Source organism: Olea europaea, chromosome 6 (genome assembly GCF_002742605.1).
Source record: "Olea europaea var. sylvestris chromosome 6, O_europaea_v1, whole genome shotgun sequence".
NCBI classification, from domain to species: domain Eukaryota; kingdom Viridiplantae; phylum Streptophyta; class Magnoliopsida; order Lamiales; family Oleaceae; genus Olea; species Olea europaea.
In genome coordinates this window covers 11,815,926-11,839,941 of record NC_036242.1, presented here as the reverse complement: position 1 = coordinate 11,839,941, position 24,016 = coordinate 11,815,926, and the positions used below count along the sequence as shown (strand labels likewise).

The 24,016-nt window shown below is 41.8% G+C and overlaps 1 protein-coding gene across 1 annotated transcript; it reads left to right on the top strand.

Annotated features, from left to right (window-relative positions):
- Positions 1–18,055: 18,055 nt before the first annotated feature.
- On the top strand, positions 18,056–23,544 carry LOC111395850 (COP9 signalosome complex subunit 6a-like). Its single transcript, XM_023022041.1, has 9 exons — positions 18,056–18,469; positions 18,552–18,640; positions 19,551–19,644; positions 20,783–20,844; positions 20,929–21,007; positions 21,163–21,255; positions 21,584–21,684; positions 21,952–22,007; positions 23,000–23,544. The coding sequence occupies exons 1-9, from the start codon at positions 18,073–18,075 to the stop codon at positions 23,079–23,081; spliced, it is 1,053 nt and encodes a 350-aa protein (XP_022877809.1). The 5' UTR covers positions 18,056–18,072; the 3' UTR covers positions 23,082–23,544.
- The last annotated feature ends 472 nt before the right edge of the window (positions 23,545–24,016 follow it).

The following is a 24,016-nucleotide window of genomic DNA, read 5'->3' as shown; positions in this document are numbered from 1 at the left end:
AAGTAAATATTCTTCTTTGCCATGTTATCTTTGAAAAATTTAGTTGACCAATCCTATAGGACAATTCAATCATTAAGTTCTGTGCATGAGACTCTACAACAGTTAAAAAATTGCATAAGACATGGTTGAATGAAGTTCTACAAGTTACAGCTGAGGAGGAAAATATATCAGTAGAATTTCTTTGCACAATTCAGATAAGCAAAAAACCTCTTCACATCATTAAGAATCTCATTAATTCTGGAAGTCAAGCATCCTTAATTAATTCCTATCTGTTGCAAGTTTTAGCACTTTGATTTGTTTTCTTAATGCTACTAAAAGTTTACATGCTTCAAAATGGATCCTTCTCTACTCCAGCAAGTACGCAAGGAAAACAATGTTTTAACTAGGTAAATCTGAAGCATTTACAGAGTTGGGATAACTGATACCTATACACAATTTTTCATCAGCAAGTGACCTAGTTATCTATTAAATGACATCAGTTAGCTTACAGTTTCTGATGCAATTGTATGACCCATAAAGGATTGATATTTTTTCAGGATGTTGTAATGAAATAAAAAGAACGAACTCCTAGGAGAATTTATCATATTAGATCCCCTGCAACTTGACAGATCATAAAAATTGGAAGACTCTTGTAATAATCATTAAAATATACACATGATCACCAATATGGCACATATCCGTTGCATATATTATGTGTCTACAAGAGAGATGTTCAAAAATCCCTTATATCAGCACAATAGAGATTTCTCAGGCTCATCTAAACGGGCAATAGTCCCATACTTTGGGTGATGACAATTGTACAAATACATGGATGATATTTTATATGCGTTTATGCAGATAACAAACATACAGACAAAATGATACTGCTACTGTGCTGCAAGCCTGAAAGGAATTATAGAAAGTCCGATGAAGTTTGCTATTTGTCATGTTTCAATAAATGTCAATTAAGTAACTACTGACCCTTAGCATGAACTGCACCAGGATCAAGAAGTCTTTCTAAGTTTGGGAGATCAACCTGCTGTGGCTGCAATAGCCTGTGCAAAGTGTAGATTTTCCACGAATTACCCAACTCCAAAGTCAATATAAAAACTAAAGAACTTCCACTCAAGTCCATTTATGTAAGAATTGTTGGGAATCTACTCAATCAATCACATTAGAAACAAAATAAATTTCAATTCCCACTAAGGATCTAATTTGTTTTTAGATAGAATTTGTGTACATTTATTAAATTTTGCAAACTCCTTCGCTATTATTCTGTTCCATATTTTTTTATCTACCACCTACAAGTGTCCTCCCTCCAATGAAAATTCGCACAGGGACCAAGATTGAGAGAAAACTAGGGTTTGCTTTTCTTGTGCTAGCAAGAAGAATGAAAATTCTCTATAATATATATATATAAGCCCAAACGGGCTGTCTTTTGATCCCGTCTAATATTTAATTAATCCATTAATTAAATTCGGTTCATGAATTAGTTAATTTGGGCCTTTAAGTAAGCAACACAATTAATTAATTTATCAAACGCTTATTAAATTAATTAATTGACAAATCACAATATTTTAGTTCTCATTTTGTGTGGGACCCTTCAGGTTCCCAATCACAATACCTAATAACGTGAATTATTATAATCAAAATTGATAAATTAAAACACCATTTTAATTTATCATCAATTCACATTCGTCGTCCCAGATTGATATTTAGTAATGTGCCGGGTTAATCTCCACCTTGACCCAAATTCCGGTACAACAAACGAAACTAAAAATTTTCCCACCTAGAAAAATATGTCCAACTGCATCGAAATAACTAAACTCTTCAAACAGTAACCAAAACTCTCCACCTCACCAAAAACATCATCCTTTGCCCAGCATCCAGAAGTGATACTCGAACCCTAATCCCAGGTTTTCAAAATTCCAACGAAGAATTCAAAGTTGACCAAACAGGGTTGAAACCACCCTGTAGCAGAATCTACACAAAATGTCGGATCAGAAGGTCACATGTTGGAACTGACACCTTCAAATACATCGAAAGCATTCCTGACATCTCCAACACCGTACATCGCTCAATGGATCCAACATAGCATTTGAATACAGTGTATCCGCTAAAATTGGTGATAAAGCGAAATCATCAACACTCACCCATGTAGTGTTTTGAATCGACCCAGAACCCGTCACAAGAGGTATTGTACCAAATTGAATGTTTACCATGATACTAAACCTATCTAGATATATCTAAACTCGTTTTGCCTGCCCTGCAAAATGTACAACGGAGACTTTTTTCGTCCCTATCGTATAACCCGGACTCTCCTTTAGACCTTCAAGACTCTACCTCTACTTCCACCTCCACCAGAGAACTCATACCCATTTGAATCCAATGTACTCAGCGAGATGAGATTCTTTTTCAAGTTTGGAACATGTCAAACATGGGTAAGTATTCTGACTGTCCCATCCTACAACCTCAATTTGACCCGACTGATTTCAGCAACCCAACAAGATTGATTATTTTCAATGACAACTCCACCTTGCTTAACCGCCTTATATACCTTAAACAAGTCTCGATTGGCCTTGCTTAACCACCTTATATACCTTAAACAAGTCCCGATTGGGGACACATATAGAATGTGCATACTAAATCCAGAGTCCACTCTTCGTTAGGCTTAAACTTCATGTCAGATAACGTCAATACCACATTTCTGCCATCCGAAAAGTCCTTGACAATACTAATCTCATTCGAATTACATGATTATCTCCCATGATTTGCAGCTAAACTACCTTTAACCTGCAACTTATTGCAATCTTTCTTAACGTGTCCTTTCCTCATGCAGTAGAAACAATACGAATTGTTGAAGTTCACTTTCGATCTATCTCTCCATCAATCACCATAAGATACCAGAGCTTTTTCATCCTTAGATGCAGCTCCAACCATATGTTTCATCTTCTCTTGGAGAATAAAGCATCATAAATATCGTCGATGGTGAGTGTATCACGACTGTACAAAATAGTGTCTCGAAACGACGAATACAAAGTGGGCGCGAACTCAACAAGATCAAGGTCAGATCCTCTTCATCATACTTGACCTCCAACGTTTTCAGATCAACGCCAATTTTCTTAAACACAGTCAGGTGATCTTCCAAAGATCCTCCTTCTGCCATACGATGAGAATACAATCTCTGCTTTAGATGCAGTTTGCTCATAAGACTTTTGGTCATGCGTAACTACTCAATTTCAACCACAAAGCAGCAGCTATTTTTTCCTTCAATACTTCTTGAAGAATGTCATTGGAAATGTGAAAATGAATCTGCAATAAAGCATTCCTGTCTTTCCATTGTTTCTCCTCCATTGTCCAATTTGCTGGCATCTTATCAAAACCCAACAAAGTATCTCTAAATCCATCTGGGCCAACACAACCCTCATCTTTACTTGCCACAGCGAAAATCTTGTATTGCGATCCAGCACCGGAATATCATATTTCAATGTAACCATCTCTGAAAAAGTCCCAATCAAATTACAAAGAACCTGCAACCTAGCACTGATATCACTTGTTGGGAACAAACAAGTTTCCAGAATTGCTCTGATACCACTTGTTGGACTCGGAGGCGATACAAGAATTGAGATTAATGAACAATATGAAATATGTATAATCACAACGAAGAAAACAGGATTAAAGTAAAGAAATTGAAGAGAGATTGGTAGAGGAATCAATATTTTATTAAAACAATAAGTGGAGAGAATACAAGAATTCAACAATAAAACTTCTCATAAACTGAATAAAGAGCCTCATATTTATAGGGACATACTAAACCCTAAAAATATCCTAAAGATAGAAATAATATAAAAATAATGCAAAATAAAAGAAATAATATTTTTTCCAATAAAATCATGTGAAAATAAGGAAACAATGTTATTCAAAAAATTCATCGTAATTTGGGGTACAAAATCTAACAATTTAGAGTGTTCAGTGGTGATTTTGAGAATTGATTGTTTGACCATTAAAGAGAAAGTGGGTCCTACCTGTGAGTAGGGATGTTAACAAACCGAGCCCGAACCTAAAACTTTTGGCTCGAGTTCGCTCGGTTAAAATGGTCGAGCCTTTTTACGAGCCCGAGCTAAGCCGAGCCAAGCTTTTGGTCGCCCAAAAAATTTTGGCTCGACCCAAGCTTTCGAATCGGGCTTTTTCGAGCCGGGCCGGCTCGATTTTTTTTCCTGGGCTGCCTTGGCTTTTTATTTTTTTCTTACGTTTTGCTGCCTTGAAAGGCAGCATTTTTGCCTTTTAAAGGCAGCAATTTTGCCTTTTAAAAGACAGAATTTCAAGGCAACAAACGCTTCTTTTTTTTTTTGGCTCACGAGTTGGCTCGGGCTCGGCCCGTGTCCCCAAAATGGGGGTCGACCCGAGCCTCTGCTCGGTTGTTCCTAGGCACGAGCCGAGCCGCAGACCGCCCGAGCCATCGAGTCTTTTTAACATCCCTACCTATGAGTGGAGAAGTAAAAAATGACGACTGAAATAGTGAAATAACAGTCAAAAAATTGATTTTTTTTGGATGAAAAATTGTTACCAAACGAGAGCTTAGTAATCCCAAATACTCATTTAAACCCTATAAACACGAACCAATTTGTAAAAAATAAAGATTGAACATAAAGGATTTTCACCCACTAATTGATCCAGGTGTTCAAAAAGCTCTAAATGTTATTCATCCATAGACCATCAATGGATATGACTCAAATACTATAATTAAGAACAACTTGTTACGTGTTCGCACACTTGGGCAACCCACTGGGCCCCACAGCCAGCTCATGCCGAACCACGTGGCACTCAATTGGAGGTGATTTGTATAGTCGACGCCCACAAACCGAGGCCCATTTATCCATGCCTCATGAGGAGCTTTCGAAGCCCATATGTCAAGGCCCTTTTGAAGGTGGACAAGGCCCTGTTTGTCGAAACTCCTTAGCCGAGATGACAACATCCGAAGCACAAAGCAACGTCTTCCATAGATACCTCTCCCAAGAGATCTTCTACATAAAGATCTTACTTGAATGATTGATAGGATGTTTGTCATGAGTGTAAATGTTAAGTCTTGTCACTAGTAGAGACGGCTCTGCCAATCAATAAATGTATAAAGGCTAGGTGCGACTAATGCCTACAATTTGACATGTAACTCAATCGGATGAGGCCACGTGTACCCCAAACCAAAGGTCACGATCTAACTAATAACACTATAAATACTCCCCCATGTACCCCATACAGAGGTGAATGCAAGACTCAATACAAGAAACCATAATTTACTCAACTCTCTCTTTCTTATTATCTTACAACATAAACGAGTTCATACATATTTAGATACACATTAGCAAACATCGATTGGTAATTATTATACAATCGATCTACGATCATCTCATCGGATTTCGAACGTTCTCGTCCCGCGTCGTTAAGCTACTCCCATGCCTTTGATCTATCCTTTTTAGACCGTCCACGTGTCTTTGCATGTTAGACTTTCGCTTACGTGAGCGCGAGTGGATCCAGTATCTGTTGGTAACATTAATTGGGGTCAACAGATTGACGCCGTCTGTGGGAAGCCATACCATAATCATGAACAACCTTGTGGTAAAAGCTTGTTAAAGAGGAACATTTGGGTATCCCCCTTGAAAAAGGATTTGTTTTTGAAAAATAACAAGAGGAAGCCCCACGACTTAGCAAAAATCTGAAGGGTGAGACACAAGGAAAATGAGTTCAAACGAAGATACGCCCCCAGGAGGGTAAGAGAAAATGCTAATGTGCCCCCTCAAGCAGCTACCTCAGCAGCTCGACATAGACCCCACCACAACCACAGAAGAGGTGGAATGCGTGTGACGACCTGGCTGTCAAGATAAATGGCCACCATGGCTGCTAATATGAGGGATGTTGCTAGCCAAAACGTGGCTATGAGGGAACTTATGGCCTAAATGCAGGGCCAGGAAGGCTTCCCTATTCCTCCATACGCCCCTCAAGGGCACTACCAGCAAGAAGATGAAGTTCAAAGCCATAGGGTTACCTCGTCGGACCATAGCTGAGGTAGAAACCCATTTGAAAGGGAAGAAGAAGTTGATGTTTCCTCCAATTACGCTTCTGGCCAACCCACGAGGTCCCTTTGAACTATGATAACTTTCCACCTCCATATGAGCAAGAGCAAAGACATAGGAGGTCAGACAGTGTATTTGACAGAATTAGCCGCGCTGAACCGAGCTCAGACAACAACAGTATCACGAGCCTTGGACAAGGCCACCGCCACACCTCCACCTCCAATGCCTCAACAGCCGGAGGAAAGGCGTGAAAATGCCCCTCGTGTTGCTCCACCTAGAAATAGGCGCCAAAGGAGGGAGGAAAAGGCTAGGAATCGTCCCAGAACCTCTCACCAACAACCGAGGTATGAGGCTGAAGAAAATGATTCTAATTAGCAGCAGAGGTCCTGTGACTTGGACGATGATGATGAAAACTTGTCATTCTCAAGGGAACTAAGGAGCGCCCAGGTCCCGAACCACTATGTTATGCCAAAGATACCAAAGTATGATGAAAGAGGCGACCCAGAGAAGCACCTGAATGCTTACAAAACTCACATGAGCCTAAGGGGCACCATCCCAGCTGTGAAATGCAGAGCTTTCCACTTAACCCTTAGCGGAGCAGCTGAAATTTGGTAAAGCAGATTACCACTTGGGAGTATAAGAAGTTGGTTTGAATTCAAGACGACCTTCCTGAAGAGGTTTGCTGTGAGCAAAGAGGGAAAGACCCCCATCCAACGTTTCCAAGATATGAGACAGGTACATGGGGAGTCCTTAAAGAGCTATCACGTTTCACCAATGAGATGACATATTATGCGCAAGTCATCGACCGTGAGGCGTTATCTGCATTGAGAGGAGGTCTGAACATAAACACCCTATTCTAGAGGGACGTGCAAAATTAAGACCCCACCACCTATGATGCTCTACTCGAGATGATGAGACAGGAAATCATCAATGAAGAATTGATTGAGCATAGGAACAGGGCAAATAGAGGCCTCCCACCTCCTCAAAGGCAACGTGCTAGAGGGCCGGCCTCCCACTTGATGGACTACCAAATGAACCAAGCTGGTAATGAGAGTTTTGGGCAAGCACTGGCCACCACCACTCTTAACGCTGTCCCTACATTAGCGTATGAGGATATCAACCCAGTCACTAACACCCGACAGATGGGAACTCCGCAAGGATCCCGTAGGGAGAGAGGCCGAGGTCGGGATTCAGGACCTAGAAATAGGTCAAATCAAAACCCACCTGGATATTATGTATACCACGGGTCCTAGGGACACGACACAGCAGATTGTCGAGACTATGCTCACCACTCCCGACAAGAACCCCTAGGGACAGAAATGATTCGCCCCAGGCGAACAGGCCCCCACCAAGGTACGATAACCGACTTGGGCGTGAAGAGGCCGCTCCATGTCAAAAGGACGTCTCTCCGCGACGAAGGAAACATGATGCAGAAAGGCTCAAGGAAGAGCGCAGACATCGAAGAGACCGAAAAACTCAGGATGAGGCTTTCTATCTACGAGGTGGATACCATTTTTGGAGGCCCTTATGTAGGCGGTGAAACGCGGAACGCCAAAAGGAATTATTCCTGTGAGGCCAAGCGCCCCCGGCTTACCAGCTATATTGTGGGCCATGGTTTCCAGAGAGATCAAGTCCACCTATTGTCTTCACCCAGGAGGACACTGAAGGAGTACACTACCCCCACTGCGATGCACTTGTGGTAAGAACAGTCATAGCCCTGAATGGGCTCAAACGAATGTTAGTTGACAATGGTAGCTCCGTCAACATTCTATTCGGATCTACCTTTGACAAGCTAATACTGGACTATGAGTTAACATCCACCACCACTCCTTTGTACGGATTTATAGGAGATAGCATTACTCTGAGAGGAAAAATCACACTTGCGGTAGAGATGGGGGAGTCTCCCCAAACCACAATGAAATTCATGAAATTCCTTATTGTCGACAGTCGATCGGCCTACCACGGAGTATTGGGTAGGCCAGCCCTAAAAGAATGAGGAGTCGTCCATTCCATCCACCACCTATGCATGAAGTTCCCGACTAAAAATGGGATGACAATGGTGAGAGGCAACCAAAGAGGCTCAAGAGAATGTTATTTAAGCTCCATTAGAAAGGTAGAGCCTCGGGACGTCCACGTAATTATTGTCGACGTAGTCATGGCTGATGCCCCAGGTGATACTCCCGCCAAACCGGAAGATGTCGAAATGATTGACGCACCACCCAATTTGGAAGTATTGGTCATCGATGAGGTTGATCCCCACATAGCTGAACACGAACCTCAAGCATCCCCAGTTGAGGAACTTGAGAGCTTCTCGGTGGACCCCCAAGACCCATCCAAATTATTGAAGGTGGGCAAGGGCTTTTCCAGCACTGCGAAAGAAAAGCTCAAGGATTTCCTAAGTAGGAACCTTGATATCTTTGCTAGGAAGCATACGGATATGGTAGGTATAGACCCCAAGGTCAGTTGCCACCACTTGAAAATTGCTCTTAAGGTTGCCCCGCATAGACAAAAAAGGAGAGCCTTCAATCCTGAGAGGTACGAGGCCCTGAAGGAAGAAGTTCAGAAGCTCATTCAGAATGACTTCATCGGGAGGCCACCTATCCGAAGTGGGTCTCCAATCTAGTTTTAGTGAAGAAACACAACGGCAAGTGGAGGGTATGCATCGATTTCACTAACCTCAACAGAGCTTGCCCGAAGGACAGCTTTCCACTTGCAAGAATTGACCAACTGGTAGACTCCATGGCTGGGCACGAGTTATTAAGCTTCATGAATGCATACTCTGGCTATAATCAGATTCCCATGCAACCGGCTGATGAGGAACACACATCTTTCATCACAGACCAAGGCCTTTACTACTACAAGATGATGCCCTTCGGGTTGAAAAATACCGGAGCAACATATCAAATGCTCGTCAACAAAATATTTGTGGACCTCATCGACAAGACAATGAAGGTATACGTAGACGACATGCTAGTAAAGAGTTTGGAAGCTGGGGACCACATAACACACCTCAACAGTACTTTCCAAATCTTGAGAAGATATAGGATGAGGCTCAGCCTCCTCAAGTGTGCCTTCGGAGTGGCTTCTGGCAAATTCTTGGGATTCATGGTCAACTAACGCGGGATGGAAGCCAACCCTGAGAAGATTGAGGCCCTATGCAGGATGAGGTCCCCCAAAAGCCAAAGGAGGTGTAAAACTTGACTGGGTGAGTAGCCGTACTTAGCCGCTTCGTCTCCAAAACCACGGACAATTACCTCCCATTTTTCAAAGTGCTAAAAGCTGGGAAGAAGTTCCAGTGAAATGAGGAATGTGACGAGGCCTCCCAGGGCCTGAAAAGGCACCTAGGGCAGGCCCCCCTCCTCTCCAAACTGAAACCTGGTGAAATCCTACAACTGTATCTAGCCGTCTCCAATGAGGCCATCAGTACGGTTCTAACCCGAGAAAATGGAACCACCCAACTCCCCATTTACTAAACAAATAAAGCACTCCTATCTCCGAAAACCCGCTACCCCGATATGGAGAAGCTCGCTTTGGCCTTAATCACGACAAGAAGTTGAGACCCTACTTCCAAGCCCACACCATCCACATGCCGACAAATTTTCCTCTAAGGCAGGTACTCCAAAAGCCCGATGCCTCAGGGAGATTATTGAAATGGGCAATGGAGCTAAGTGAGTTAGACCTCGTGTTCAAGGCTAGGACAGCCATCAAGGGCCAAGCCTTAGCTGACTTTGTGGCAGAATTCGCCAACTTACCCGAGGTGGATGAAATCATGGAACAAGCCGAGCCACCAACGTAGAACCTATTCGTTGATGGGTCAGCTGGGGATGTCGGCTCAGATGCCGGAGTTGTCCTTATCAGCCCGGAAGGTCACAAGCTGAACTTGATAGTGAGGTTCGGGTTCAAGGCCATCAACAATGTAGCAGAATACGAGGCGCTTCTCGCAGGCCTCAGGTTAGCCAAAGAAATGCAAGTAAAGAGGCTACTCATCAGTAGCGACTCCCAGCTGGTCGTTAGCCAGGTCAACTGTAACTTCTCAGCCAGGGACAAAACAATGGCCTCCTACTTGAAAATGGTGATAAACCTCATCCCATCCTTTGAAAAGTTTGAGTTGGTCCAGATCCCCCGCATCGAAAACGCACATGCGGATGCACTCTCCAAACTTGCAAGTAGCAAGGATTCCGAACTGCTCACAGTAGTCCCAATAGAGCACCTCCTCATGCCGTCAACCGAGGCCCCCAATGTAATGTGGGTCACTGGGACTCCTACTTGGATGCAACCCATCATGGCATACCTCAAGGACCAGGTACTTCCCACTGACAAACATGAGGCCTACAAGCTAAGGAGGAGGTCAGTTCATTTCCTCTTCATTGATGATATACTTTATAAGATGAGCTTCTCCTCTCCACTCTTACGATGCTTCGGAGAAGAAGAGGCTACCTACATCTTAAGAGAAGTCCATGAGGGTGTGTGCGGCAACCACTCCGGAGGTCTATCTTTGGCATAAAAGACACTGAGACAGGGATACTACTGGCCTATCTTGAAAAGGGACGCCCTCAAGTTTGTATGAAAATGTGACAAATGCCAACGATTCTCTCCTATCCAAAGACAACCATCGCAAAATTTGACCCCGGTCTCCAGCCCTTGGCCTTTCTCGAAGTGGAGTGTGGACATCATAGGTCCTCTACTGAAAGGCAGAGGAGGTGCGAATTTCGCAATTGTGGCCATTGATTACTTCACGAAGAGGGTTGAAGCTGAACCCTTGGCAAAAATCACAGAAGCCAACACTTCTAAGTTCTTGTGGAAGAATATCATATGCCGGTTCGAGATTCTCTACTCGATCATCTCAGACAATGGTAGACAATTCGATAACAAGAATGTCAGAAGTTTGTGTGAAAAACTTGGCATCAAGAAGCACTTCTCCACGCTTTACCACCCACAAGAAAATGGCCAGTTTGAGGCTGTGAACAAGACAATCAAGCACATCCTGAAAAGGAAGCTTTATGTGTCAAAAGGGGCCTGGGTGGATGAGCTGCCACAGGTTCTTTGGGCAATTCGAACCACTGCGAAGACCCCAACAGGGGAAACACCTTTCCTCATGACATATGAAACTGAGGCGATGAGCCTCGTCAAGGTCGGACTTCCATCTCCATGACGTCTGCATTTCAGGGAGATAACAAATGACGAGCTTTGCAGGTACGACCTCAACTTCATTGAGGAAAGGAGAGATAACGCCCAGCTGAAGCTCGGCGTATATCAAAGAAAGATGACGAAGTACTTCAACTCAAAGGTAAAGAAGAGGTCATTTCGAATCAACGACTTGGTCCTTAGGAGGGTCTTCATCTCCTCGAAGGAACCTGACACCGGTTCCCTAGGCCCAAACTAGGAAGGTCCATATAAAATTAGGGAGGAAATCTGACCCGGAACCTACTGGATTGAAGACATGAACGGCAAGGCACAACCTCGTCCATGGAACATTGAGCACCTCCGAATCTATTATCAATGAATGTACTACCTCACCGGAAGATCTTTCCCAGCTTATGTAACATTTAAATGATTCAATAAAATTATCCATGATTGAATTCACGTGTCGTATTACGTCGTCACCTCGGAGGAGAGGACAGCGTCCCATATTTGGGCCACCTCGTTGAACTCCGAGGTGCATGCACTTGCCTCCGTTTGGCGAGGCTAAACGCCGCTGGGAGAAGCCTCAGCATGGCCGAACCATCCATTATGTTCGGAAGCGTCGTCACCTCGGAAGAGAGGACAACATCCTATCTTTGGACCACCTTGTTTGAACTCCGAAGCGCATGCACTTGCCTCCCTTTGGCGAGGCTGAACGCCACTGGGAGAAGCCTCAGCATGACTGAACCATCTACCATGTTGGGAAGCGTCGTCACCTCAGAGGAGAGGACAGCGTCCCATCTTTGGGCTACCTCGTTTGAACTCCGAGGCGCATGCATTTGCCTCCCTTTAACGAGGTTGAACAGCGCTAGGAGAAGCCTCAGCATGGCTGAACCATCCACCATGTTGGGAAGCGTCGTCACCTCGAAAGAGAGGACAGTTCCATCTTTGGGCCACCTCGTTTGAACTCCGAGGTGCATGCACTTGCCTCCCTTTGGCGAGGCTGAATGCTACTGGGAGAAGCCTTAACATGGCTGAACCATCCACCATGTTGGGAAGCGTCGTCATCTTAGAGGAGATAACAATGTCCCATCTTTGGGCCACCTCGTTTAAACTCCGAGGGCATGCATTTGCCTCCCTTTGGCGAGGCTGAACACCGCTGGGGGAAGCCTCATTATGGCTGAACCCTCCACCATGTTGGGAAGCGTCGTCACCTCCAAGGAGAGGACAGCGTCCCATCTTTGGACCACCTCGTTTGAACTCCGAGGCGCATACACTTTGAATCAGATAATATTCCCAGTTCGGTTGAAACACTGTCCAGTCAGGATCCATTCAGGTTATGGTTGTTAAGCTTAAGTACAGTTCATTTGCTTAAGTCCAATATTGTTTATGGTTCGTGAGGCTTCCGTACAATTTACTTGCTCAAGTGATTGGAGGTAGGATACCAAGTTAAAGTTATTTAGTTCTTCAATCAACATTAAGTTCAATTGCTTGACGAGACCAATACATTTAGGAGAAAAAAAAATTGAATGAAAGAAGATAATCCATTGATTTTGAACCAAGATTACAAAAGGGGGCACGAGGCCAGTACATTAGAAATAACTGAAAAGAAAAGTGTCCTAAGCCTGTGAAGACGGGGGAGGTGCCTTTACAGCCGAGGCCTCCGCAGCTTGAGCATCAGAACTTCTTTCTTCTGCCTCCGCTACTTCATCTCCAACCTCTTCATCAGCTGGGGTTTGAGGCACTTCATCAACAAATTCTGACCTCAGTTGTGACAGGTCTTGATTTGGGTAAAGCTCCTCAGCCCTCTCCATCATCTAGGCATAAGCAAAATTTCTCCAGTAAGTGATGAAGCTCTTGTACTCCTCGGTATTGTAGAAGTTGGCGATGTAGTCTTTCACTGCCTCCTCCCTCACATCATGGGCCTCCTCCCTAGCCTTGGTTGCATCATCAACATACCACTTTATCTAGCCCTCCAAGAACTTGTAGGCATCTTGAGCCCCAGCCAGCTCCAAATTTGCCTTCTCCAAGGCTTCAACAATCACCTTTTGGTGGTCATTGAAAGCCTCCACTTTCTTAGTCAAGGAGGCCACCTCGCATAGGGACTCATACACCTCCTTCTTCAACGCTTCAATCTGAGCCAAGGCAGACTCCAACTTAGCCACATCTTCAAGTTTTTGGGCCCTCGCTTTCTCCGCCTCGGTTCTTGCTCCCTTTAGCTCCTTTGCGAGGGAGGCCATCTTCTTCTTCGAGGACTGGGTCCTCGTTTGGAAGTCAGTAAGGGCCTCCTTGGACTCCAGTGTGAGGCCAAAGGTCTTCACACTTTGGCTTACGAGGGCCCTTATCAAGTCTATGGCGTCACATGAGGAGGCATGCAACTGCCACCAATCCGTCCAAAATTTGTAGAAGCTTTCTGTGGAACTTCGGATCTCAGGTGGTAGAGCCTCCACTAATGTTGGAGCTAGAACCTCCTTCCTTCCGGCAAGGAAGCTCGGAGACTTTCCTTGCACCCTGGCAGGCCTCTGCTTGGCGGTCTCCTCCTCTACAGCCTCAGCTGCCCTCCTCGCAGCCTCTTCCTTTGCCTTCTCAGCCTCGGCTCATAGAACCATCTCTATTTTTACCGCTTTCGAGGCGGATGCAAAGAGCTTCAGCTGAGTGACTTCTCTGCCTACATGGGACACGGAGGTCCCAAATTTTCCTGATGAGCTGGTGACATGCACCAGCTTCCTCTTTTTCGACTCTTCGAGGACTTTCTCTTTTCCCCGAAGCTCTTTAGCCTTCTCCGGCTTCTGAGGTGCCCCCTTTTGGAGAGCCCTTGAGCTTCTGTCCTTAAAGAGGCACTCAACCCTACCCCTAGCCTCTTTGGCACCACTGGACCCCGGCTTCAGAGGCCTCACCTTCACAGTGGATGTGGCCTTAAGTATAGAGGCCATGTCAGGGGCTGGGTATTCCCTCATCTTGAACTTGTATGCAAAACATGTCAACGCATTAGCATCAAAACAAAAAGCAAGAAGTACACAAGTATAGGAGCTTCTTACCCTTGGAGGCCATCAGTTCGAAATCAAGGAAGTATCGACTTCAGTCAATGAGGTGGTCGAAGTGGCGAAGCTTGAGAGGTCTCTTATAAAGCACTTCGAACTCCTCCTTCCTCAACTCGAACCTCGTACTGCTATCTGCAAACGAAGCCCCAACAGTTAGAGAAAAAAGAAATTTGAATACAGAATGCAAACTACTTAGGCTGGGAGACTCACGAGCTTCACAGTACTGGGTTGGTACTATGCAAGCCAGGGCTGTGTCTCCCTCCACCGCCTACCACCTGCCCATCACCCAGAACCACGACTCCTTTTACCCCTTAATGGAAGAAGGCAACCTCAACACGAATGGCGCATGAGCCCCCCCCCCCCCCAAAGAGTTAAGTAATACCACCCCCTTGACTCCTTACCTATTACCCTAGAGTGGAATAGGGTCATGAAGACGTGGAAAGGCATATCCTCCCCAAGGGAAACTTCCTTCCATGTGAAGTACGAGCCAACCAACTGACTTCACCCATTTGGCAGAACCTAAGGCAGTGACAACATGAAGTTCCTCAACACCGCCCTGAAGAAGGGGTGTAGAGGAAGACGCATACCTGCTTTAAACAGGTACTCGATCACTGCCACATACCCAGGGCTCGGACAGCAGGCCCGCTCATGGGCCTCGGGTATTAACATCTTTACATAATGAGGTACACAGTACCTCTCCCTAATCTCCCCCAACCTCTTCCCTGTCATGTTCGAAGGGACCCTAGATGCCCCCCACTCCACACTGTAATCTACTGCCTCCTTGGTCATAGCATACTGCTCAACCTCGGAGTCCCCCCTGTAACTAGCCCCCTGACCGAATGACGCGACGGTGACCAACTCCCTACCCGAGATGGACTCCATTTCAGAAAATGACTAAGAACACAATACAAGGGATTTTCTGTAAAAATACCTACGTGGTTACTACGCCGACGAAATGCTGCCGGAAAATCAAGGGACAAAGAGCTTCGACGCCGAAAAACTTTAGCTTTGGAAGAAAAATTGGATTGCAAATGGTAGAAAATCCAAGACAATGAGGGTCTCTCACCTTTTATAAAGGGCCAGGACGAACCCCAACTGTCTGATCAAAGCCCATCCAATCTGAACTCTTCATTCTTAATTAAATTCGAGGCGTAGAATTCAAACGATTTTTCAAACCTACGTCTCAGATTTAAGCGTGTCCCCTACGCACCTCCTCCAACGCATCTGCTTCTAGAAGCTCTAGCTGTTCTCATAATTACGATTTTAATTCGACGGTAGCAGGTACCTTGGAAGTTGTAACCGTTCAACCACTTTTTCTCGAAAATATGCGCAAAACATCAAATCACTGGCACAGCTGTCGAGGAACAATTATTGTCAGTGTGCCTCAGAATTCAGCCATCAAGCCTCGTAGGTTCGGTTTCTTAACCACCTCGGTTTCTTCATCACAATTCAGTCATCAAGTCTCGCAGGTTCAGTTTCTCAACCACCTCGGCTTCTTCCTCATAATTCAGCCATCAAGCCTCGTAGGTTCAGTTTCTCAACCACCTCGGCTTCTTCATCACAACTCAGCCATCAAGCCTCGCAGGTTCTGTTTCTCAACCACCTCGACTTCTTCCTCATAATTCAGCCATCATGCCTCGTAGGTTCGGTTTCTCAACCACCTCGGCTTCTTCATCACAATTCAGCCATCAAGCCTCGCAGGTTCGGTTTCTCAACCACCTCGACTTCTTCCTCATAATTCAACCATCAAGCCTCATAGGTTCGGTTTCTCAACCACCTCGACTTCTTCATCACAATTCAGCCATCAAGTCTCGTAGGTTCGGTTCCTCAACCACCTCGGCTTCTTCATCACAATTCAGCCATCAAGCCTCACATGTTCGGTTTCCCAACCACCTCGACTTCTTCATCAAAATTCAGCCATCAAGCCTCGCAGGTTCGGTTTCCCAACCACCTCGACTTTATCATTCTCATCACTTCTCAGACAATAACAAATCTCTAACTCCAACCATGATATAAATATCTATACTTGGACTTGGGGGACTATTATTTGGGGTACAAAAATTTCTTTCAACTTAACTGGCTGGCTTTACTTCATCAAAGTCCTCGCATTACATAAATGACTATACTTGGACTTGGGGGACTATTGTTACATGTTCGCACACTTAGGCAACACACCGAGGCCCACATCCAGTTCATGCCGAACCACGTGGCACTCAATCTGAGGTGATTTGCATAGCCGATGCCCATTTATCCATGCCTCATGAGGAGATTCTGAAGTCCATATGCCGAGGCCCTCTTTGCCAAAACTCCTTAGTCGAGGTGACAGCATCCGAAGCACAAAGCAACATCTTCCATAGACACCTCTTCCAAGAGATCTTCTACACAAAGATCTTACTTGAATAATTGATAGGACGTTTGTCATGAGTGTAAATGTTAAGTCTTGTCACTAGTAGAGGCGGCTCTGCCAATCAATAAATGTATAACAGGCTAGGTGCGACTGATGTCTACAATTTGACATGTAACTCAACCGGATGATGCCATGTATACCCCGAACCAAAGGTCACGATCTAACTAGTAACATTATAAATACTCTCTCATGTATCTCATACAGAGGCGAATGCAAGAATCAATACAAGAAATCATAATTTACTCAACTCTCTCTTTCTTATTATTGCAACATAAACGAGTTCATATATATTTAGATACACATTAGCAAACATCGATTGGTAATTATTATACAATCGGTCTACGATCATCTCATCGAATTCCGAACGTTCTCGTCCCGCGTCGTTGAGCTACTCCCACGCCCTTGATCTGTCCTTTTTAGACCGTCCACGTATTTTTGCGTATTGAACTTTCGCTTACATGAGCGCAGGTGGATCCGATATCTGTTGGCAACATTAATTGAGGTCAACACAACTTTCAACAATTCATACCAATACAATCTTTTACGTCACAAACTTATTACAAAACATTAGCCATCTATACGTAAAAACCTTCCCTTATCTACATTTACACCGTGGAAATTAAGATATGGATTTCAGTGAAGAGAATAAAGAATGTAAAAGATGAAAATCATTTCAGACACGGAGAGAGAGAGAGAGAGAGAGAGAGAGAGCATAAATGTGCATGCTTAAGTTTGCATAAATGAGGTGTTGAACCTTTTAATCGCATACACAAATAACCCTCCATCCAACTACCAAAAGACTGTCCTGCTGTGTACACTTCATATCAAATCTTGCACCATAAAAATAGAATTCCATGAAAATGAGTTTGATCAAAATTTGTCAAGTCAAACTGAGGTACAATTCCGACACGATTATTTTCAAGCTCATAAATAAAAATAAATAAATAAATAAAATTCATTCATGATAACATTTTCAATAATTTATTGCTTAAAATTCAAAACAAGCGTGCTCAACATTTTAAGAATCAATTAAAAAATACATATTTTGCATAGGGGAAGGAAGAAAGACAAAAGAAAAAATATAAAGGGGAAAGGGAGTTAATTGTTTCGATGGCCACTGAATTTAGGTTCATGTCTTTGATATTTTGGTCACTGAACTTATGTCTATATTTTTGGTTGCTCACTTGTCGAGTTTTGATCACTAAACATTAAAAAATGTCGTACGTTACTCACTAGGAAAACTATTGAATTTTGGAAAATATCGATTTTACAATGAGTAATGTGTAATATTTTTCAAAATTCATTGATCAAAACTCGATATTTTAAATTTTAGTGAGTAATTTAAGATATGGACCTAAGTTAAATAATCAAAACTCGATATTATAAACTTCAGTGACTAATAAAAAATATGAACATAAGTTCAATGCTCATTGAAACAATTTACTTGGGAAAGGGTATGGAGAAAAAAATGCTAAAGCCCTTCCCTTCCATTTTCCGTCAAATTACCGAAGCTGCAAAGGGCTTAGGACTCGAAGAGAATATGGCGTCATCGTCGAGTAGTGGGCTAACATTCAAGCTTCATCCACTATTCATTGTCAACATTTCCGATCATTACACTCGGATCAAGTCCCAGTCTTTACCCCCTCCCTCCACCCCTCACGCTGCCTCCGCCTCCAACGGCGCCACCTCTGATTCCTCTTCGCCGCCTCAGCAGCCTCCGCCCCGAGTATTCGGATGCGTCATAGGAGTCCAACGCGGCCGTACTGTCGAGATATTCAACAGTTTTGAGCTCCTATATGATCCCTGCACTCACTCCCTGGACCGTGCCTTCCTGGAGAAAAAACAGGAACTCTGTATGTACTTCACTTATTTATTCATGTTTGTTTCGTTTTGGGTGGTGGAAATTGAAAGTAATGATTTTGATGCGTTGAGCAGATAAGAAGGTGTTTCCAAATTTTTATATACTGGGATGGTACTCGACAGGGAGCGACGCCCAGGAATCTGATATGCAAATTCACAGAGATGTGAGTGTATTTTTTTTATTTTTTTATTTTTCACTCTCTTATTATATAGTTCTATTTTGATGGAATAAATTTTGCTCAAAATTCGAGCTGAGACTGGACTCGAATATTTTGAGATCATGCGAGTAGGGTATGCAATTTGAATGATATCACTGCGATTCCTAACAGAAAGATCTTACATATGGAATATGAGGGAGAATGTGATTTTGGATTGTAGTTGAGTATACAAGTCTAGCAAGAGCAAGATCAGATAAAACAAGCTGGGAATTTCGAAATACATTTATATAGTATTTCATTGTTTACATTGAGGTTGAAAATGTTCATCCTAATACTGGTTGTTAGGGAAATTTCTAATTTTACTAATTTATGTCATGTCACGTGTTGACATGCTTAGATTTTAAAGTGTTGCTACTCACTGCCTTGATGATGAATATTATCGGCCTCTTATTTGCTGCTGATATGTTATTTGTCCGCTCCTGGTTAGATAAAAGGAAGGAACTACACTATGCTCGAATATTTTAAACATTTTTCACTGTTCATAATGACCTCACTAGATTCACCTATGATTTTTTTTCCTAATATACTTGTTGCAAAAACAAACACAGTGAGTTCGAGTTTATCAAATGCTGGCTCCGTAGTGCTTTAGATGCTGAAATAATACATATTAGGTTATATTATGCCCCTCTTTGATCCTTATTTTTTAAAACTCATATTTTCCCAAACTCATTTTTCAATACACATTTTATGTGATTCACAATTTTCATCAACTTTTTAACCGCACATATCATCAACATTTTATCAAAATCTATTGAAAAATTAATTTTTAGCTAAACCAAACAAGGCTGATATATGTGATAGCAGTAGATCCATATATGCATCCCTAATTCTGATGACATATTGTGCTTCCTGACAGTTGATGGATATCAATGAGAGTCCTCTATATGTTCTTCTCAATCCGTCAATAAACCCGGCCCAGAAAGATTTGCCAGTTACTATTTATGAAAGTGGTATGTATTTATTATTGCGCTGTCATGTGATACACTTAAAAGCGGATGAAATTCGTAGGCACTCTATGGAACAAAATTGCTATATAAATGATATCCATTTCAAACCAGCAACTGCGGGAACTCAATTCAACTTTGAAATGTGAAGATCTGAGGTTTAATGAGTGTAATACATCATATGACGTGGTTCGAGTAAAAATTCATCCCAAAGTAAATAGTACTTAGAAATGGGATATCGCTCAAAAGTATGTTTAGAAAATGTTTTATTAGATTATAAGTTGCGGATCCTATAAAATGTGTGGATAACAGGTAGGTAAAAGTATGTAAAAATTGTGGGTACTATGGAATGTGTGCATAAAAAATAGAGTATAAGCTTTGCAAACTTGCTCTTACCTACAAACTTGCTCTTACCTACCTATATGGCTATCTAGAGTGTTAACGACTTGCCACCTTCGATGAGTTAAAGGATAGAGCACTCATGAATTAGGATAGATACAAGTGGTTCCAATTAATGACATATCAAATTAGTTCAAAGATTCTTCTATCATGTTTACATGGTTAACTTAGACAAAATAGTTTTAAGTTGTAGACACCATTGCACAAATTCCCGGGTCAAAGAAATAATTTTTTGCATTAAAATTTCGATAGGTGGAAATTTGTCGAGAATATTCTAAAATTTTGGTGAAAGCTTCTAAATCCATACACGTTTCGCTGGGACACTTAACAGATACCATCCGTCCCTGGTTGGGAGAGTAAAGTAAGTAGTTTCACATATTGAAAAGCCTCTTTAGACATCCTAATTATTTTTTCATGGTTCACTTTGTGTATGTAGTAATAGGCTAGCCACATCAAAATTATCAAGCACCTTGAGAAAGCCTGGAGCAGTGTTGAGGACATATTCTTAATTGATTATGGATTTACCCCCAAAATTTTTTATTGTTTACATTTCAATCATGAAATTTACTCCAGAAAACCATGCCACCATATTTGACAATGTTTTACTTGTTTTGCACAATAGGCTACAATACTTGTGTTCACTCAATCATAATACCTGCTAATTTGATTATTTTTAATTATGATTTATATGAAATTTTATTAATTATAATTTTTCTTTCTTCTCAACTAATTATTATCTCTCAAGAGTTGCATGTGATTGATGGGATCCCCCAGCTTATTTTTGTTCAGTCCAGCTACACAATAGAGGTATGTTCTTCACATGTTTTCAGATTGTATTTCGCACAAGTTTGACATCAGGAAACTTAAATCTCATTTTTACTTGCTTGTCAGACAGTTGAAGCTGAACGAATCTCCATCGATCATGTCGCCCATCTTAAACCATCTGACGGGGGTTCAGCTGCAACTCAATGTGAGTTTTTCCTCTTTTTAAATAAGTTCTCAGGTGATATAAGTTATCCCTAGCTGTTTCTTTGGAAGTTATGGGACAGATATTTCTTTTGTTTGGTTCAGATTTTTCTTGTTGGTAGTACGTGGATAGGACTTACAAATGAATTTTGTTTGTAGTGGCTGCTCACCTTACAGGCATACACAGTGCCATTAAGATGCTTAATAGCAGAATCAGAGTACTTCATCATTATCTTCTTGCAATGCAGAAAGGTATTTTCAACTAATTTTGAGGACTTTATGATTATTATTATTATTATTTATTTTTATTTATTTATTTATTTTTCTTTTTTTTTTTGGTGTGGGTTTCATTTTGATTTGTGTATAGGAGGATTTCTTTTTTACAAAATGATTCTCGTGATCTGTTTTAAGTTTCACAGTCTAATAATGCCTAGAACATCTTTACTAGATTCAAGCATATCTTGTTCTTAGAGAGCTTTGGTTGGCTTCCTTGATATGCCTATGAGATGAAGGGCAAAATTGTCTGTCTCATTGAAGGACCTCAGCTATAAGTTGTTAATTGAGTTACTGCTGCATTCAGGTGATATTCCTTGTGAGAATTCATTGCTAAGGGAAGTATCTAGTCTCTTAAGAAGATTGCCAGCCATTGAATCTGAAAAGTTTCAGGATGATTTCTTGATGGTGAGTACTTTTACAAACTTGTGATTTTCCTTGAGATAATTTACTTAGCAGTATTATGAATGCTTCACTTGCTTATGGGGGTTAATGGATAGGTGGGGAGTTCTTGTCTACTTTTGTACCCATTGCATTTTTCTTCTGTATTTCTCGTTTGCTCAAATTGATTCTCACATTCATATGGTGATTGATTTTAAGTAGCTTAGACATGATCTTGGATTAAGTTATTTATTTATTTATTTTTTCTGAGTCTAATATTATAATTATTTGCAGGAATATAATGACACATTATTAATCAGTTACCTTGCCATGTTCACCAACTGCTCGAGGTATGTTTAAATTAGCCTTTTAGTTATCTATTTGCATTTAGAAGATGGAATCATTGACTTTGATGATAAAAGGAAGAAGCAAAGTATCATGGGTGAAAGCAGTTGGACCAGTTTCAAATTACGCATGCAAGATTAATTATTCTCTTAGAATCAATTATGCCTAGCTCGTCTAAGTTTTGGCAAGACCTAGTTTAACGGGGCACCTTTCTTCTTAACGCAGAAAGGGGAACAGTACGGCAGTAGTCTACTCTGCTCGACTACCTTTCGCATTTCCACGGTCGTTTTGGGACGAAAGACAATTTGATTACAATTTAAAGAGAGCTTTGTAACAGAGAATTTGAATGAATTGAAAATGATTTGTTTATTGATTGATAAACAGAAAATTACAATTACTAGTGTTGGGAGCAAACACAAGTGATCTTGACAAGATTTTCAAATGCCTTATACCCTTATAATAGCTTAAGGAAAACCTAAATGACATGAGTGGACTTTTAAATGACGAGGAATTATGCTAAACGTTTATAAATAGCAGGATTATTTTACAACTCAAATAAATTATTACAACTTAAAGAAAATTACGACTTAAACAAAACATTTATAAAGTGCGGCCGAAGTTGGGCAAATTGCGGCTGCGAATGGGTCAAAGTGATAAGTATATTTGCGGTCCTTGACACCTCATCTTTCTTATGGTATGTGGGTAAAGTTTGTATAGCATTTGCTGGAAGGAACGCAATTTTAATGATTTTACTTTAGTATAAATTATAATATTTTGCTAAAATTTTACCCTTGGTAATTTCTTGGATATCTTCAGAACCAGTGATTTCACCAGAAATTATCCATTTTTCTTCCATCTAATAGAAATTGCCAGGATTCTATCGATATATACAGTTCACTTGGTTTCGGCGCATCAATGAATTTGACAGCTTTATATATCACAGATTAGTTTTAAGTTGCCGCATGTGATATGTATACTTCCTTTGTCCTTTGGGCAGCACAATGAACGAGCTGGTCGATAAATTCAATACTGCATATGACAGGCATAGTCGGAGGGGTGGACGGAGTGCTTTTATCTGAAATCCAATCATCATCATCAACTGCCTGCATGGTCAATCTCCTTTTGAAGCTGATGCACATACCAGATATTTTTTGAATGGAACTCTATGAATTCATGATATTGCAGGAATCGAGTATCTTTGAGAGGATTTTATCCAGGTCTGTTTATCATTTTTATATGCTTGGGAAAGATTAGATACGTTACATCGAGTTGGTGCACATTTGAGTATTGCTGAGACCTAGTACTTATTTATAGACTATAGTCTATTGTCCCTCGTGTACGTGACCTTCTGGCACAATTGTTATGAGTGGAGCTTTTGTTAGTAGAGTTTTTTTCAACGAAAGTTGTTTGTTTGGCGGTCCACCTAAAAAGTGCTACCAGCCAAACTATTCTTCAAGAATCACCAGCAGAACTGAAAACAGATAATATAAGCATGTAATATTTGCAGAGAAGACTGTGCGCTATTGAGAATGGTTCGGTTAACTCATCTATTAAATATCTTGTTAAAAACCCAAAATTTCTCGTGGAGGAAAAATAAGCAAGATAATCAAGATTAACTGCCATTAGATTTGTGGAATTGCCATCCATCATGACATCCAACTTCACAGCCTTCAAAACACAGATTCAGCCATGGTCTCTTTCTGCTTATCACTGTGCAATCATCTCTTTAGTAACCAAAGAAGTACTGCAAGCCATCTTAAGCTGACAATCAAATTGAGAACCTCATGCAATGATGAAGGTCGAGATTAATTCTATTGGATCTCTCAGAAAGGCACCGGATAATTCAGTCTAGTGCACAGAATTGACAGAGATGAGATGCTGAGACGAGCCTAGAGATTGCAACCCAGTGTTCGTCAAGTCACAAGGCAGTTTTGTTAAATGCTTCCTCTGTCTTCAAGGTCCAGCTCAAGTAAAAGTGGAAGAGAATTAGCAACTAAAAGTTTAAGCCCCTGTT

What these genes read in the sequence shown, in the direction of transcription:
- LOC111395850 (XM_023022041.1), top strand. Translation starts at nt 18,073, where the DNA reads ATGGAGAAAAAAATGCTAAAGCCCTTCCCTTCCATTTTCCGTCAAATT. An exon ending in GGAGAAAAAACAGGAACTCT is followed by an intron (nt 18,470 to 18,551) that starts GTATGTACTTCA and finishes TGCGTTGAGCAG; the next exon opens with ATAAGAAGGTGTTTCCAAAT. An exon ending in TCTTCTTGCAATGCAGAAAG is followed by an intron (nt 21,256 to 21,583) that starts GTATTTTCAACT and finishes TGCTGCATTCAG; the next exon opens with GTGATATTCCTTGTGAGAAT.